General features: G+C 41.7%; 1 protein-coding gene across 5 annotated transcripts in view; it reads right to left on the minus strand.

Annotated features, from left to right (window-relative positions):
* ARHGEF9 (Cdc42 guanine nucleotide exchange factor 9) overlaps positions 1-10,612 on the minus strand; it is a gene marked incomplete at both ends in the record, with an annotated part of 158,874 nt that extends 148,262 nt beyond the window's left edge. For all 5 annotated transcript variants that reach the window (XM_080718336.1, XM_080718334.1, XM_080718335.1 and 2 more), the window contains one exon: positions 10,583-10,612. In XM_080718336.1, coding sequence (XP_080574462.1) covers positions 10,583-10,612 — 30 coding nt within the window. The remainder of the gene's footprint in view (positions 1-10,582) is intronic.
* Positions 10,613-18,350: the final 7,738 nt, after the last annotated feature.

Here is an 18,350-nt window from a genome sequence, read left to right on the forward strand (position 1 = left end):
TCCACTGATTCAGACACTCTTTCGACTGTGTTTAGAATAAATTGCAGTTCCCATGTGCCCAGTACTTCCATGCACACTATAAGCATGTTAACTCATTCTCTATACAATAACACCATGGACAGTACAATTACTGTCCCCACTTTACAAAAGGGATAACTGAGGCACAGAAGAATTAGACGACATGTTCAAGGTCACATAGCTAAGATAGAGTAATAGAGTCTGAATTTGAACCCAGGTGCTCTGGTTCCAGAGCCCATACTATTGAACACTTAACTACTGCCTTTGAGTACAGCCAGTGCACATCTTTTCTAGAATTAAGAAGTCCTATGTGAGATGGTGCCTCTCTTACTCTCAGCTTTCTTGTTATGCCACTCAACTCTCTCTCTCTCCTCATGTTCCAGTAACACTGGCTGGTTTTCTTTTCTTGCTTCCACTGGGGATTGAACCAAGGGGAGTTCTACCTCCAAGGTATATCTCTAACCCTTTTTATTTTTTACTTTTGAAATAGGATCTCATTAGGTTGCTGAGTCTGGCCTAGAACTTACAACCCTCCTGTCTCCGCCAGTCAAGTACTAGAATTATAGGTGTGTGCTACCATGCCTGACTTATAATGGCTTTCTTTCTATCTCCCAATCATGCCAAGCTTTTTCAACCTGCAGCCTTTTATATGCTTCTCCTGTTGCCTCCCCTCGACTCACAAACCTCACTGTCTCCAGCTTTATTTTTTGTAATCCAAATGTGTTAGGATCTTCCCCCGAGATCCCTGTGCAGCTGGCTCAGCTTAAATGTCACTTCCCTGATATGCCAGACAGGCCCTTTGACAGGGCATCTCCTGGTAGCAGTAGGCCCTCTTAGAGATAGCTGAATGTGTTTCTTTTCCCCATTGTCTTGTTTTCATTACTTTTCAGCTTAATCACTTGAAGAACTAGTCATGTTATTAATGGAAGACACAGAGATATACATATGCATGCACATGCACAAATATAAATATCATGACATGAAAAAATTTTCAAAGCAATGGGATCCAAAGAAGTTCCTCTCATAATGTCACGGGGCTGTCTGGAAGCCTTTCTCAGTCTGTTCTTGAGCAAAGAATCTAGGAAGACTTGTGATGAGGCACAAAGAAATGTAACTGTCCCTTGTAAATGAAACTCCTATTGGATCTCTTAGTATGCAAAGAAAAATGATAGGTCTGATCTTATAAAATCTGAATAGGGGCAGTGTGAAACATCTGACTCTGCCCAACCAAGTGTGTGTCTTTCTGGCTTATCAGGAATAACAATCCCTTATAGCTAAAGAGCAAAACCGATCATAAAGTCCTTTCTTGTCTATGTCTACTCATGATTCTCACAGCAGACCACACAAGTGAGGCTATGTGTTAGTTTTTATATATCTACATGACTTGGCCATGGGGTACCCAGGTATTTTGTAAAACATTGCTATGAGTTTGTCTGTGAGGGTGTTTCTGGCTGTGGTTAACATGTGACTCAGCAGACTGAGTAAAAGTGGCTGCTCCCCCAAAACACACACACACACACACACACACACACACACACAATCTGAGTGAGCCTTGTTCAATTAATTGAAGACATGAATGAAACAAAAAGCCTTACTGCTTGAGCTGCAACACTGGTCTTTTTTCAGAGGTTTATAGTGATTTATCTAATGACACAAAGCTACAGCTGCTAGTGGAGGCAGGATTCAAACCCAGATTAATCCGTTTTATCATCGTAATTTTCCCCATGGAATTCCAACAACAGACACTTGTTTGAGTCAGAGTATTATAGGCCCTGTATTTTATTATTTATGTAGTGTGCTTCCACTCATCAAATGCAATCCCTCCCCTCTGCCTGTATCACCAAAGGAATAGACTCTGCCACTCAGTTTTAGCATTCTATCCTTTCACCAGGCAAAACTTTTGCACTTGGCAGTCAAAGCTCTTCTTGATCTGGCCCCAGCGTAGCTTGCCAGAATCACGGTCCAGCCACACCAGAACACCCACAAGCTATTTTTAGGTCATACTATTTCTTCAGCGCCCCATTTATCTGTTTTATTTTGTATCCTTTGCTTGTATCATCTCTGCCTACTTCCCACCCCAAGCCAACTCTGCTATCTGAAGGACTTAAAAGTACAGCTTAGATACCATCTCTTTTTGGAAGTCCCACTCAGGCCTCTGAATCCTTCCTACACGGTGCTCTTGCTCTTCTGGAAATACTTCCTATAGTATTTAGCCTAGGCTGGCTTTATTTCTTTTCTACTCAATCAAAAAATTCATGTACAAAAGAGGAAAAGTGAGGAGAGAGCCAGGGGAAAACTCACCAACTGCTGTGTGTATGTCTGTCACGATCACTATGAACTACATTATGATGTGAGACTACAATGCACCAACAAAAATAAATAGAAAAAAGAATATATTTTAAAAACAAAGGCATTCTTTTATCTTTTTACCATCTTGTAATCCATTAAGATGTATGACTACAATGCACCGATAAAAATTTTTAAAAAAGAAAAAGAAAGAAACCTCACTGGTAAACAACAACAGCAACAACACCACCAACTAAGATTCACTTCCTGAAAAAGGATCTTCTTGAAAGTATAAACCATTATCTTGCTTGACTCACTCGTAGTTTAGTCTGGTACAGTGCCTTGGATACCATAGCTACTTAATAAACATCCATTTCTTTAAAACCCATTATATCTTATTTATTATGGCTAATGACTGGAGACAACCTAACCAGCCATCAATAAGGACACAGCAGAAGCCTATGTAGCTTTACAAAAGGAGACATCGCCACTTGAACTGATGTAGAATAATCTCCAAAGTATACTGTTAATTTTTTGTTAAATTTAACATAGTAAAGTCTAAAACTCTTAAAATACACTGCCATATGTATTAAGTAAAGAAAACGTGTGCTGTGTGTTTATGCACTGTGTGTGCACGTGTGTGTGTGTGTGTGTGTGTACACATAGGTATATGATTGTAAAGGTGAGGAATATCTATTTATAAACACCTAAAAGACCAATGAAAGTGGCTGCCTCTAGGGAACGGGATTAGATAACAGGACCAGGGGAAGGATGGAGACTTACTATTCAACACATTACCTTTCTTACTCTTTTAATTTTGTAGCCAGAGCATGTATTATCCTATTCAAGATTAAGTATATAATTTTGTCATGCATCTATTACATGAGAAAGGGAACATATTGAGTCATTATTAAGTATTGACATAAATTTCTTTCTCAGATTAGCATGAAAGGACCCTAAGGAATGTAACATGATTAGTCAGTGATCCTACGCAGATGAAGCTGTGTTTCTGAGCCAACTGGGATGAGCTCTAACTCTCAAGGAAATGTAACAGTAATAACAAGAAATATTTATATAGCTTTTAATATGTGTCAGACACTGTTCAAGGTGCTTTACGTGCATTCACTCATTCAGTCTTTACAATTACACTGTGAAATAGGTATGCACTGCTATATTCCCAGCTGTAAAGTTAAGGACACTAAGGCATGAACTAGGATGTCCAAAAGTACAGAAAGAGTAAGTGGCTAGAAAAAGTATTTGATTATGGGGAATCTGGGCCTGGAGTCTGTGCCCTTAATCATTACATATATCACTGACAGCAGGATAGAGGGATGAAAACTAGGAGACTGTTCCTGCTATATCACGAGCACACAGCAGTTTAGAAGGGATCAATAAATACCTTGCATATAGCTGGGCGTGGTGGCGCAGGCCTATATTCCCAGTACTTGGGAGGCTGAGACAGAAGGATCACAGGTTTTAGACCAGCCTCAGCAACTTAGCGAGACTCTCAACAACCTAGAGAGAATCGGTTTCAAAATATAATATAAAAAGAGCTGAGGTGAAGTTCAGAAGTAGAAAGCCCCTGGGTTTAATACCCAGTACCAAAGAATAAAAAATAAATAAATACCTTGTATAGATAACCAGATGGATGAGTGGACTGACAGGTAGATATATGAGTAGATGGGTATATGGGTAAGGAATCAGTTGGTTGATGAGGAAGAAGGAATAGATCAGTCTAGGTGGGTTGCAGAAAGAGTAAGGCTTTTGCAGTCAGACATCTGGACTTGAAATTGAATGTGGCCTTTTCTATAATCCTGAGCAAAATGCTTAAGCTGTCTATCCTTGTTTCTAAGCCGGACTAACTTATGAACTTGGGGAAGGCATGGAAATTTTTCAGTTTTGTCTAGAGGAGTACCTGACAAATAGGAGATGCTGAGTGAATATTTGTTGTATGAATTTATAAATTAACAAATGAATAAGTGTAGACATTGAGACGCATTTCTTAGGGGCTAATGTGAGGATTGATTGAGATAATGGTTATTATCACTGGCACATAACTGGTGAGCTTCCCCTCCTTTGGCCTGACTAAATTTCCCTCACAGAAGAAGAAACACTTACCTGGGAATTTGGATCTGTGAATTCATTTCCAGTTATCACATAGCTGTGTGGTATTGGGTGAAACATTTTCCCTGTCTCAGCCTTAGTATTAACAATACATAAAATGAGCAATATTTGAATATTTTGTCTAAGGAATAAGGAGAATACAGAATGAGCCAAATCCCTTTTTAAAATATTAAGCAACAGCTCAACATATAAAGTGAATTCCCAGGTACTATGAATAAGTCAGAAGTGAGAGATCCAGACTTCTGTCTTCTCCTTTTTCCACCTTCCAAAGCAACTGCCATGGCAAATCTATGGTTCCAAGGCATGAATAAACACATCATTTTTTGTAAAGGGCCAACTAATAAATATTTTAGGCACTGTGGTCCATTTGGTCTTCATTACAATTACTTAACTCTGTTTAAATAGCCATAGATAGCTGAGTGTGGTGACCCATGCCTGTAATCCCAGTACTTGGGAGGCTGAGACAGAAGCATCACAGGTTCAAGGCCAGCCTTGGCAATGTAGTAAGGTCCTTAGCAACTTATGGAGACCCTGTTTCAAAACAAAAATAAAAAAGGGCTGGGGGTATAGCTCAGAGGTAGAATGCCCCTGAGTTCACAGTATTAAATAAGTAGCCATAGAGGATAAATGAATGGGTAAGAGCATGCACTAATAAAACTTTAGGGATATACCTTGACATTTGAATTTCACATAACTTCATATGCTTTTATCACAAAATACTTTAATTTTTATTTTTTCCTAACCATATATAAAAGTAAAAAAACATTCTTAGCTTGTGAGATTTGGCCAGCAGGCTATCTTGATGACCCCTGATCTAAAGAATTGGGCAACGTTATCCACAAGGTCATGCAACTTGGACACCGCAGTCGAGCACTGCAGAAAGTAAAGCTTGATACTGGAGTGCTGCCCTGGAAGTTCTGGAAAACAGATAATAAAATAGTTTGGGTCTACTCAAGTTTGGGAGACCTCAAAAAGAAGGCTCAAGTTCTGCTCCTACCTCTCATTTTCCCAGGCTCTGCTGTGTGTGTGTGTGTGTGTGTGTGTGTGTGTGTGTGTGTGTGTATTTTCGATTGTTTTAGGATTTTTTGTTTGTTTCTTGTGACACTAGGGATTCAAAGCAGGGTCTCACATACGCTAGGCAAGCACTCTACCACTGAGCTATATCTCCAGCCCTTTCTGGTGTTTCAGATATGATCTCACTAAGTTGCCCAGGCTTTCCTCAAACTTGCCATCCTCCTGCCTCAGCTTCACCTAACTCTGAATAGCATTTTTAAATGTTTGGTAGTTTGTCATCTACTCTCAGAACTTCATCTATCAGAATTCCTCCCAATCCCTTCTGAGCAAGCTATCTTGATCACCAGCTCCCTATTAGATATCTACAATGCAAGATTGTTTCAAGCATCTCAAACTCACCAGGGCTCAAACTCACCAGGGCTCAGACATTTCCCTTCTCTATCCCCTCTACAAACACTGCTCACTGGTTTGTTTTGCATTCCCTATTTCAGTAAAGGATAACATCCTCCACTTCCTTTATAAAAAGGCTCATCATTGGAAGAACAGGAAGAGAGGATGTGTTGAGAGTCTTGATTGATACTTCACAGGATGGATGGCAGCATTTTTACTATTAGTAACATTTATCAGGCTTTGGCTCACATTCTAAAGCTGAGTTCATACTTTTGATTCTGTGTTTCTACACTGGCAGACATATAGGAAGACCCACTATTACAATGATTGCTAGTTGTCCCCTAGCAGCCCATTCTTCCTCCTCCTTTCCTCCTATTCCTCCTCTTTTTTTTGTATGTGTGGTACTAGGGATTAAACCCAGGGGTTTTCTACCTCATAGCTATATCCCCAGCCATTTTTTATTTTGAAGCAAGGTCTCACTAAGTTGCTGAGACCGACCTTGAACTTGTGTTCCTCCTGTCTCAGCCCAAGTATTAGGAGTACAGGCATGCACCATCATATCCACCTTCTTCCTTCTTTACATCAGAAACCCCTCCTACAATATTTAGTTGTATGCATTGCCACTCAGTATAATCGCAGTATTCCCTAGTTTTCCTTGCAACTGGAAGCAGCTATGACTCGGCTCTTTAAAGATAAATAAGAAGTAGTAAATAGGTCTTCTGGGAAGACTTAAAAAGGAGGGGTCAAATCATTTCCTTTCTATTTTTCCCTTCCAAAATATCTGTGTTAATAAGTTTTCTGGGGTTTCAGCGCTCATCTTGGAGCATGAAGAACGGAGGTCAAATGCTAGGATTGATGGAACCAGAGAAATCACTAAAGACTTTCTGAAGCTGCCATATTACCCCAGGAAGTAAATCTCCAAAAGTACTAATAATATACTTAATCTTCTCAGAATCTCAGAAAGCAAGAAACTAATTCACTGGTTATCTACAGAGAATCAACCCTCAATTAGCCTCACCAGTGTCCAAAAGCCCAAAGCAGATCATTCGTAATTGATGTCTATATAAAATGCCCTTGCATCCATATCGCCACTCTGTTCTTTCTAGCCCCACTGTGAACCATCTCAGGGCCCAAACAAGTGATTAGAAAGGAGAAAGACTAGACCAACTACAAACAGTGTTAGGTACAGACATTTCACTAGATAGATTATCTCTACCATCATGTTCCAAACTATCATCACCTCTAACCTGAACTACTGTAAAAGCCTCCTCACAGATCTTGTCTTTGACTCACTATAATCTATTCTCCTGTTAAAATTTAAGTCAGATTATGCCCCTCATCTGTTCAAAATCTTCCAATGCTCCCCATATCCGTCACATTAATTACCTTATAAAATTGGTTTGTTTATTCTCCTATTTCACATACCGTTCTTCCACTAACAAATTTTTTATCCCCAGGATCTGGGGATATTCTACCTCTGAGCTCTACCCCCAGTCCTCTTAATTTTTATTTTATTTTTTTGCGGGCCTGGGGATGGAACCCAGGGGCATTCGATCTCCGAGCTACAATTTTTTATTCTTTATTTTTAAACAGGGTCTCACTGAGTTGCAAAGGGCCTCACTAAGTAGCTGAGGCTGTCCGAGAACCGTGATCCTTCGGTCTCAGCCTCACAAATGCTGGGATTACAAGCGTGCACCACCACGCCTGGCTCTCTTAATTTTTTTCTTTTAATTTGAAACAGAATCTTGTTAAGTTGCTGAGACTGACCTCGAACCTGCAATCCTCCTGTCTAGGGCTTCCAAGTGCTGGGATTATAGGGTTGGCGGATATTGCTCCTTAAAGAAACCAGTGGTACTATTTCTGCGTGTTCCTTGTGCCCAGAAATCTCTTCTAAACATATATGTGGAACTTAGTCCTTCAATTTCTTCACATCTCTGCTCCAATGTCCCTTAATCAGAGAGCCTTTGACTGATCTATCAAATTGTTCCACTCCCTCTCTCAACATGTTCTCTTACCAGGGTTTCCTTAGTGCTTAGCACATCAAAACATATTATATATTCATTTGTGAGACTATGTAGTGGCCTTTTCCTTACCCTAAAATGTAAGCTCTCTGGGAATGAGGAATTTGTTTTTGTCCATTGCTGTTTCCTCTGATCTAGATCAGTGCCAATTCATGGTAGATCCCCTAGATACTCTATATATTTAAATAAATTAATGACCTCAATAGTGCCTATAAGATGGGGGGTCTTTTAGCCTCATTTTATGGATGAGAATACTGAGGATGAAAGAGGTTTGACAATATGCAAGTGTTTTAGAACTGAAAAATATAAAAGCCAGGCTCTTAATCTCAGACTTGTGACTCTGAGAAGACTGTTCTTTCCACTTTAGGCACACTGCCTAACCCAGTACAAACTAGCATTGCAGACAGAAGCTATGAATAAATATCCTGAACAATTTGTCATCCAATGGGAACTCACAGTTTAATACCCTCCATTTACAGAGATGAATTTTATTCTATAAAATCCTAAACAATGTCTTATGTTCAAGGACCATGGATTACATATAATACTTGAAATAAGTTAACAATAATCAAATGTTCTAAAACGAAATCTCACTATTTTAAGAAGCTCAATCAGTATTTCAGGTCCTTTGCAAATGAAACAAACAAACAAACAACAACAACAACAACAAAGAAACAAGAGCAAAGAACTTTTGACGAGCCACATTATAAAATGGTGGCTACACACTACTTCCTGATAAGCCACTAAACTTTTATCCAACATGTACTCCTAGGAAATGTAGAATCTCATGCATGGAAGGTATTTATCATTAATAGCACCATTTAAAGGTGATAAATCTGAGGCCGAAAGCACTCCCATCAAACAGTTAATAGCAGGTCCAGAACTAGAGGTTTTCTGCCTCCTAAACAAAAATGGAGTTTATTACTCCTAACCCTTGAATTCTGTAAAGTGGCTAAATAAATGCTCTTTTCATATAATATTTACTGCCTCAGTCCCTTAAAAGTATTATAACCAGATTTTTCTCATCAATCAGCCTTTAATTACATACTCTTCTCAAGATGTCTGCCACTCTCTTCTCTATCATGCACAACTGGCCAAACTTCAACATTCTCCATTAATTTAGTATGTTGTCCATAGTTGGCCCTGGGCCTCAATACTACAATATATTTGGAAGAAGAGGGAAGTCTCACCCAGTCCAGCTACTAGAAATGCCAAGACTGGGATGGGGCTTTTCAGGCAATTTTATGGCATTTGTTCACACTGAAGGTCCTTTCCCAAGATCATGACACTTTGTTCCTTCCTGCCTCTCTCAGCATCACTTAAGCAGATGATTCTGTGGAGCAGTGAGGAAGGACAGTGAGGGAAAGTCAGCAGACTCAGGTGCTAGACTTAGATATGCCTTGAACAAAGCTCTTCTACTCTGAGTCTTCTTTTTACTGGTTGGAGAACAAGGACTCAAATATCTTTACCTACTCTAACCATTTCTGGTTGTACAAACAATTGATAGAGTCTTAATGGGACCCCAGGGAGGGAGGTCTCTTAAAGTCCTTGCACTTAGCTATTTAAATCAGATGCCTTTAAGAACTACTGAAACAGAGACCCTGAGAAAACTGTAAGGAAGAGGACAGTCCCTCTGAATACAGTCCTAGTTCGCAACAGATTCCTTCCTCCCTTTTAGAAGGGGAACCAAAAAGAGTTAAATATCAAAAATTGCCCAATTGCTTAAGGTTACTTCGCTTCAGCTGCGGGTGGTGGATGGCAGTGCAGAAGTATGAGCTGATACTGTCATCAGTACCTGCTGACCCAACTCAACTGCCCTCCAAGACCCTCTTGTCCATGTCTCTTGGCTGAGGGCAAAGTCATTGTGGCCTCCCACTCCCCAGAATCCCTGAGTATGCTTCAGCTACTGCTGGCTGAGTCAGAGAGACATCAAGATGCAGGCACTACTTCCTCTCTGCAAAGGGAAGTCATTCCAAGGTCTCCAGGTAGGAAAGGAAGCACCATGGCATAAAATGAACTGTTGGACGATGATACTAAACATACACACAGCACACACTCCTTGGGATGGGGGGGGGGAGAGGCTCGGCTACCTGAATGTGGTCCAGACCCAATTTTAAGATGGGTTTTTTTGCAGCTCTCTAGCCTTGACAAAGCCCCAAATGTGGCCAGGGTGACCCCAGCCCTGGCAAGCAAGGAAGGGTTGCAGGGCTCCCCCAGGCAGCTTCCCCTACAGTGGCTTTCTGGAGCTCATGCCCTGAAGCTGGCTAGGAGCAGGGGGTACACGCAGCTTAGTGGGGGGCCATGCAGCTATCCCATAAGGCCCCCTCCAAAATCCCAGGCTTTGTGACTGTTCCCCCAAGCCCGTGCCAGCTTGCCTGCATCCTGTGAGCTTCATTGCTCCCAGAGCCCCTCTGCCAGCCCCTTGTCTCTCTAGCCTCCCAGGTGACCTCTGGGCTGCTTCTGAACATCTCATCTAACCCCTACCCCAATCTCAGAGGACGGCAGAAATGCAGAAATGCGTAGGGGGATGGGAGGGGTCTTTCTTGGGCAGGCGGGTGAACTGGGGCGCCTAAAATGGCCACAGCGAGCTCACTGGTGTCTCAAGGACGGCGGTGAGGGGGGTGGGCAGAGCCTAGGGGGCTCCCTGCGTGTAGGCTGGTTGGAAGGACTGGAGGTGGGGCTGGGGGACTAAGACTCAAGCAGGGGAAGCCAGGGCTACGTGCACTCACCAGTCCCGATCCGCCCCTAATCCACTGCATGGTGCCCGCGAAGTCCGGCTTCTCTGAGGCCCTGTGGCTGGCGCGGGTTGTCGCGGGCTGGCTAGGAGGGCTGGGCTGGAGCGAGCGAGAGCCCAAGCGCCCCCTCCGCCTCCCCTCCTCCACAGCTCTACAGCCCAATCCCCTCCGCCCCGGACCTCGCCTTCAGTCAGGTTGTTCCATGCCAGCCCGCAGGCTCAGCCTCTCCGCCCTGCTGCTCCCCGGGGGCTTGGCTGTGAGAAGCACGGGAGGGGGGATTCCAGTGGTCTGCCTCTGTCCCCTCACCAAGGCTTGAGAACTGGGGCGGGGTGGGGGGTGAGATGCAGGCGAGAATGGGGCGAATAACCTCCGCCAGGGAGAAGGCAGCTGCCACCTCTGTCTGAGCTTCCCGCTGCGCTGGAGTTAGATGCTGTTTATTGTGGGGCTTCCCAATTGTGTTGAGTCAGCGGAAAGTCCTCTCCAAAGTTGCAAAAGGTGTTGGGCCAACCTCTTAATAATAAGATGCGGCTCCAAGGAAGCCAGCACTCTCAAGCTTCCCTCCCCCAAGCCTTTCCTCTGCCTACTCCCCTGGGGTCTTCTCCCTTACAGTGTGTGCACTCTTGGGGCTTTCATCTGCATTACTTTTTCTTCTCAGAGGGACTCCCCAGGAAGCACACATTAGTGTCTCCATTTTACAGATAAATAAATGGAGGCTGGGAAAAGACAAGAAATATGCATCAGGTCACATTAAAAAAAGACAAAGCCTCAACCTTACCCTCTGCAGCTTTTCAAACTTCATTTGGTTCGTGTTCTCTCTCTCTCTCTCTCTCTCTCTCTCTCTCTCTCTCTCTCTCTCTCACACACACACACACACACACACACACACACACACACACACAGGCTTCTCCTCCATACCCTCAGGAGCATGAAAGGTAGTCTGATGATGGATGAATTTTCCATTTGCTTATTTTGCTGAGAATGAGTCAAATGTACATCAGCAAAACAGGCAAACGGAGAAACCACCCACCTCTTCATGATGCCCTCATTTCTGGGCAATGCAACCCAGGCTGACACCTTTGCATTTGCTGAAGTCACATTCACACCCATTATTATTCCATATAATCCTCACAATAACTCTGTGTGGCAGGCACAGCAGAGAGTGTTAATTACCCCCCCCCAGGCAGACAGGAATACTGAAACCCAGAGGTTGAAAGACATCTGCCCAAAGTAACACAGTAAAATAAGATGAGAATCCAAAGACGTCACTGGCATCACACAACCTTATTGTACTCTACTTCTTAGAAAACTCTCCCTCTTCATCCAAGCCATTGTTTTGGCCAGATAAACCTGGCCAAAGATTGAAGCCTTGATGAGCTTCCAATTATGAGAGGTGTACAAACAAAATGAAAGGTCTTTTGGAGAGGGATTGATGAACCAAATGAGGATTTGGCTTGTGTGACCCTTCAGTGTCCTTCCAAGTCTGGTAGTCTAGACATCAGTGTGATTCTACAATGTCTCTTCACTTTCCTACCTCTGGACCTTCATTAACACTGAGCATCTTGGATGCAAGTTCCCTGCCAACTAACCCATCCAAACTATCATGACTCCTTAAGATCTGGCACTGGCCATACCACCTTCAGAATGCCTTCCAGGAATACTTCCATGCCCTGGTTTTATCATTTTTCATTTAAGTACTAATTTACCTCCATTTAACTCTCCCAACTGGAAAGGATTTTTTTATTTACTGATTATTACTGGCTTAATTGTGCCACCTCTAATTACATATGTTGATATCCTAACCCTTAGTACCTCAGAATGTACTTGAATATAAGGCCCTTAAAGAGGGTTAAAATGATACCATTCGGGTGGGGCCTAATCAAATATGACTAATAAATCTATAGAATAGGAAACTTGGTTACAGACAATTACAGAATGAAGATCATGTGAAGATGCAGGGAAAAAATAGTTATCTGTAAGCCCAGGAGAGAGGCCTCAGAAGAAACCAACCCTGATGACAACTTGATCTCAGACTTCTAGCCTCTAGGATTGTGAGAAGATAAATTTCTGTTAACTCATCCAATATGTGGTATGTTCATATGGCAACCCCTGTTGCTTAGGTGGAATTATACAGTTGTTATTTTTATTTTTTGGAAGCAGTAACAATAAATTTTTACTACTTGGTATCTTTTTCAACAGTGTCTGTCATCTAGGAGATATTCAAAGAAAAACTTGAATTTTTTGATGGATGTATTTATTCAACAATATTATTGAGCTCCTATGTGCCAAGCATTGTGATAGGATGCCAGACAAAGAATGTACAATCTACTTGAAGAGGAGGTAATATAGACAATAAATAAGCAAACAAGATAGAGATTTTAATATGTGCTCTAAAAGATATAAACCAGTATATATGATGTGAGTAGCCTTGGGATTATAGAAAAGTATCTGCATTCATCAGAGAAACAGAAACAACACTGGGTCTTTTAAATCAAGAGCATTTAATACAGGGAACATATCATACCTGCATAGTTAAGAAGCTAAACAAGGATGATGAGGTAACCCAGCCTTCGACAATCATAGGAAACTGGTATCATTCCTAGGGATACATGGGTAATAGGAGAAGGTGATGATATTTGAACCCAGAAACCAATTTTGCCATGTGGAAGCTAAAAGCATAGTGTGTCAGCCTGTTAGAAACAGGAACCAGGAATGGAGGAGCACATCACCCCAGGCTTTCCCTCCCTATCATGTTTAGTGGAAGGTGTTTAGGGGAAGCTGGATCCATGGAGAAATATAAACTATCACAAGAAAATACTTCTCTGAAGCTGATAATAGGGAAAATAACATTGCTTCTCCCTTCCTCCAGCACACCAATCCCCTGTAGGTGTGTCTCATTAGACAAAAGAAATAAGAAAGCAAGGGAGACTTAAAAAATGTAGTTCTCAGAAGACAAGAGGTGATTTGGTTTGAAAGTAAAATGCCTCTTAGCCGGGTGTGGTGGCGCACGCTTGTAATCCCCGCGCTTGGGAGGCGGAGACAGGAGGATCTCGCAGGTTCGAAGCCAGCCGTGCGCTGGCTTAGGAGACCCTGTTTCCAAAATGAAAATGTAAAAATAGGTCTGGGAGTGTAGCCCCGAGGTAGAAGGGCTTCCAGGAACCCCAGTACCACCAAAAAAAAAATGCCTCTTAGACCTCATGGTCTGGAGGCAGATATGTGGAGAGGTGGGTCCCTGGGGGTGTGGCCCTTGCACCTCCTCTCTTTCTTTCTCTCTCTCTCTCTCTCTCTCTCTCTCTCTCTCTCTCTCTCTCTCTCTCTCTCTCTCTCTCTCTCTCTCTCTCTCCTTCCCACCATCATGCCTTAAGGATCTATAACCTAGGCTCTTGTTTGGCAGCTGTCCTAAATGGACTATACATACAGACTGAAATATACAGACCAATAAGCAAATAAACCTCAACACCCTCAAAAATTTTAATTTCAAGATTTTAGATCATAGCAGTGAAGATTCTGACTGAAATAAGCGGGGAATAGATCTGAAAACCAAAAGGCACGTGTCTACAAACTGCTCAAGAATTATGGATGGTAATTCCAGAGACACAATTAGGTGCCATTGAATCTAGGATGTCTAGAACACCTACTTGCCTAGCACACTGTGAACAGTTAGAGACAATATAATATAGTAGGTAGGGTTATAAGCTCAGCTAGATTCATTTGGATTCAACTTTTGGCATCACTAGTTTACTTGGGTAGTTTATTTAAATGCTCTTTACCCCGACACTTTCTTTGTCTGTGAATAGGGCTAACAAGGTTGTTATGAAGATTTGATGAATTCATCCAAGGGAAGAACTTAGCATAGGGCTTGCCTACCAGTTAAGCACACAGGACAGAATAGTGATGTAGAGTTTTTACAATCTCTCTTTCCCAGACTTCTCTGTTGAAGTCCTGTGATCTACTAGAAGTCGATTTGGTACCTACTCTGGCACCAGTACTCAGTGGGAAGAAGCCAAATGTTGCCCTCCTTTTGGCCTTGAGCAGCAGGAGAACAATTATAATATTAGGTCTGTTCCGAATCTGATGCATTCTCTTTAAATGAGTTCATAGTGATTCATATACCCCAAAGAATGGCTTCTGGGGACAGAAGCACCAGCCCAAGCTGACCTCTACCTGTTGTGGCTGTGCCTTTTTCCAGAGCTGAGTCAAAGGCTGAATTCAATATTGGTGGGTAGCCTGAAGCAAGTACATGGCTTCTCTAAGTCTCAGGTTCCCCAGTTATGTACCTAAGAGTTTTAAGCAATCATTGATCCATAGATATTAGAGTTGGAAAAGATCTTAAAGATTATCTTCTCCAACATTCCTATTTTACTAATGAGAAGATAAAGTCTTATAGCTTGAAAGGAACTTCCAAAGTCACAAGGTAAGTTAGGGATAAAAATTCAAACCCTTGATTCTGGACAGTGAATGGAATACAGTAGTCAAAAAGTAAAACTTAAAGTACACAACTATCTGGGTGTTGTGGCGCACGCTTGTAATCCCCACGCTTGGGAGGCAGAGACAGGAGGATCGTGCAGGTTCGAACACAGCCTCACTGGCTTAAGAGACCCTGTTTCCAAATAAAAAAGTATAAAATAGGTCTGGAAGTATAGCCTGGAGGCAGAAGGGCTTCCTGGAACCCCAGTACTACACACACAAAAAAGTACACAACTAATACAATGCTACTATTGGTGGTCCAAGTCTAAGAAACCCTTCTACCTCTGGGCTACACTCCTAGAGCTATTTTTTTATATTTTTTATTTGGAAACAGGGTCTCTTAAGCCAGCGAGGCTGGCTTTGAACCAGCCTGTCTCCACCTCCCAAGTGCAGGGATTACAAATGTGCGCCACCACGCCTGGCTAAACTGGATTATTTTGACAAAACAATATTTGGTACATATATTACTACCAATTCTTACTCATTCATAAATTCAATAAACAAGCATACCTACTATATGCCAGGCACAGCGTGTTAAACACTGATTCCATAGCAGTGAACAAGATGGAACACAGTATCTGCCCTCATTTCTACTCAATAGAGAAGTAAATAAGGTAAAAATACGCACAAATAGAGGTGGTGATAAGTGCCATGAAAGAAATAAAATGAAGGGATACAGAGTAACTTTGGGGGCTAGGAGAGATAAGTTAGACAAGGAAGGAGACTGCATTTGGGGATTAAAGGCTTAAAGAGAGTCAGTCATGTAATAGGTAAGTAAAAGTATTTCAGGTAGAGAAAACAGAAAGAAGTCCAAAGAACTGAACAGGCTTGTGGTGTCCCCGGAGGTGGAAGCACAATGAGGCAGCAATCTAGAGAGAGAGGGAGAGCTGTAGGACAGAAATTTCGCAGAAGCTAGGTCATGTAAAGCCTTTAAACCACAGGAAAAGAATTTAGATATATTCTAAAGATAACAGGAGGAAAAGGGAAGGAATTGAGGGATTTTAGCAGAAGAATTTATTTGATTTGCATTTCTAAAAGATCATTCAAAGCCATCATGGTGGCCCAAGCCTATAATCCTAGTATTTGAGAGGCTGAGGCAGAGAGATTATAGGCTGGTGGCCAAAATGTGTTAACATAGACCCTGTTTCCAAATAAAAACTAAAATATGGCTGGAGCTGTAGCTCAGAGGCAGCCCTCTCCTGGATTTAGTCCCCAGTACCCCCTCACCTCACCCTCCCCACAATACCATTCGAACTGTTATGTGGTAAATAGATTGAAAGGCAACAGGAGGTAGAAGATAAACATCTTCTACCGAGTAATCCAAGGGAGAGATGGTATTGAATTGGATTGGAAGGGCAGGGAAATGATGGCCAGAGATTAAAATACTTGAAATATAGATTATAGGTAGAAACAGAGTTTGGTGATAGTTTGGATTTAGACTTGGAGAAAAGAAAAAAGAAATTGTAAATAATTCTAGGTTTTTGGCTTGAATGAGTAGGCATCCAAACCGTTTAAAGATCCCCAGACTATTCTAATGTGCAACTGAGTTTGAGTCTTAAAGTTGGAAAAATAAGATAACCTTATGTACTGAATAATTATTACAAAAATGATAAGCATAATATAATGGCAGATGACTAGGAGAGGGAGTTACTATTTTAACCAGGTGGTCAGGAAAAGCCCCTCTCAGGAGATGACATCTGAGCTGACACTAGAATAATTAGAAGAAATCAGTCTAGATTTAGGTGGAACATGTCTGTAATACCAGCTACTGTAAGGGCTGAGGCAGAAGGATCATAAGTTGAAGGACAGCCTGGGCAACTTAACAAGAGCCCATGTTAAAAAACATTAATAAAAAGGTAAGATTAAAAGGTGGGTGTAGTAGTAAACACCAGTACTTGGGAGGCTGAGACCCAGGAGGATTGCAGGTTTGAGGCCAGCTTCAGCAATTTAGAGACACCCTCAGCAACTTTGTGAAGCCATCGTCAGCTTAATGAAGCCCTGTTCAAAATTAAAAGGGCTGGGGGGTATATCTTGGAGGTAGAATGACCCTGGATTCTATCCCCAGTATGAAAGAAAAAAAAGCCTTTCAAAAAGGAAGGGACAACAAAGGCAAAGGACCAGAGACAGAAATGAGAATGACATGCGCAAGGGACAAAAGAAGACCAATGTGGCAGAGTATAATGAACTAGAAATTGGTGGGAGATGATGTCAGACAATCAAGAATGCCAGAAAGTCAGGAGATGAAAGCAAAAAGAAGAGATAATGGGTGGCAGAAGCACATGACAAGTGCTTTCACTGAGTCAGGGTTTGCAAAGTCAAAATGTTACAGTTTGAGAATATGTTATGGTTTCAGGAAACTGTCCCCGGGAACCCCGTGAGGCTTCCGGACACAATTTCCCTCAAAACACACAAAAAACAGAAAAACAGAAAAACCGCAGGTTCTTGTCCTGAGCTAAGGATAAGTATATAATATCCCGGCCTCTTGCTGAAGATTTAAAAGAGTTTATTAAAAAGATAGAAATACAGAAAATAGTTACAGCCTCATGTTACCGACATGAGGGGGTGGTTCAAGTGAATTCACCAAAGATACAACACGTGGAGCATTCTTATACATATGACCTCCAACTTGTTCATGTGATTCTGATGTAGTAAATGTCCCTGTAAAGTGCCTCCCCTTACCCTGTAAGGTACCTTCCCTTATTTTCCCATCAAGGTGTACTTTCCCGCCTAGGTGTCTTTCACAAAGGTCAATTCCCTCCTCTCATCCTAGCTAAATTATTATGTAGATCTGTCTTTAGAAAGAGGAAGTCCTAGCTTCCCTCTCCTATGGCCTTGCTAATTACTTTTAGCTAAGTCAATCTAAATTTCCATAGCTGTTTGCTTCCTGACCTAAACCAAGACCAAGTCTTTCACAGATTTTCCCCTCACCCAATTTTTGAAATATCTTAATAATTAGAACTTTCTCAAATCTTCCTAGGCCATTCCAAATACTGATACACAAATGAGGTAGAAATGAAAAACAATGCATGTTATCCCTCAAAAAGCTAATAAACTTATTTGTTTTATTTATTTATTTATTTATTTATTTATTTATTTATTTGGCATTGGGAACTCAGGGACATTCTGACTCCAAGCTACACCCCCAGAGTGATTTTTTTATTCTTTGTTTTGAAATAGAGTCTCACTAAGTTGGAGAAGGCCTCACTAGGTAGCTGAGGTTGTCCATGAACCCAGATCCTCCTGTCTCAACCTCCCAAGTACTCAGATGAAAAGTGTGTACCACCACACCCAGATCATT

This window comes from Muscardinus avellanarius (genome assembly GCF_963383645.1).
Source record: "Muscardinus avellanarius genome assembly, chromosome: X".
Classification (NCBI taxonomy): Eukaryota; Metazoa; Chordata; class Mammalia; order Rodentia; family Gliridae; genus Muscardinus; species Muscardinus avellanarius.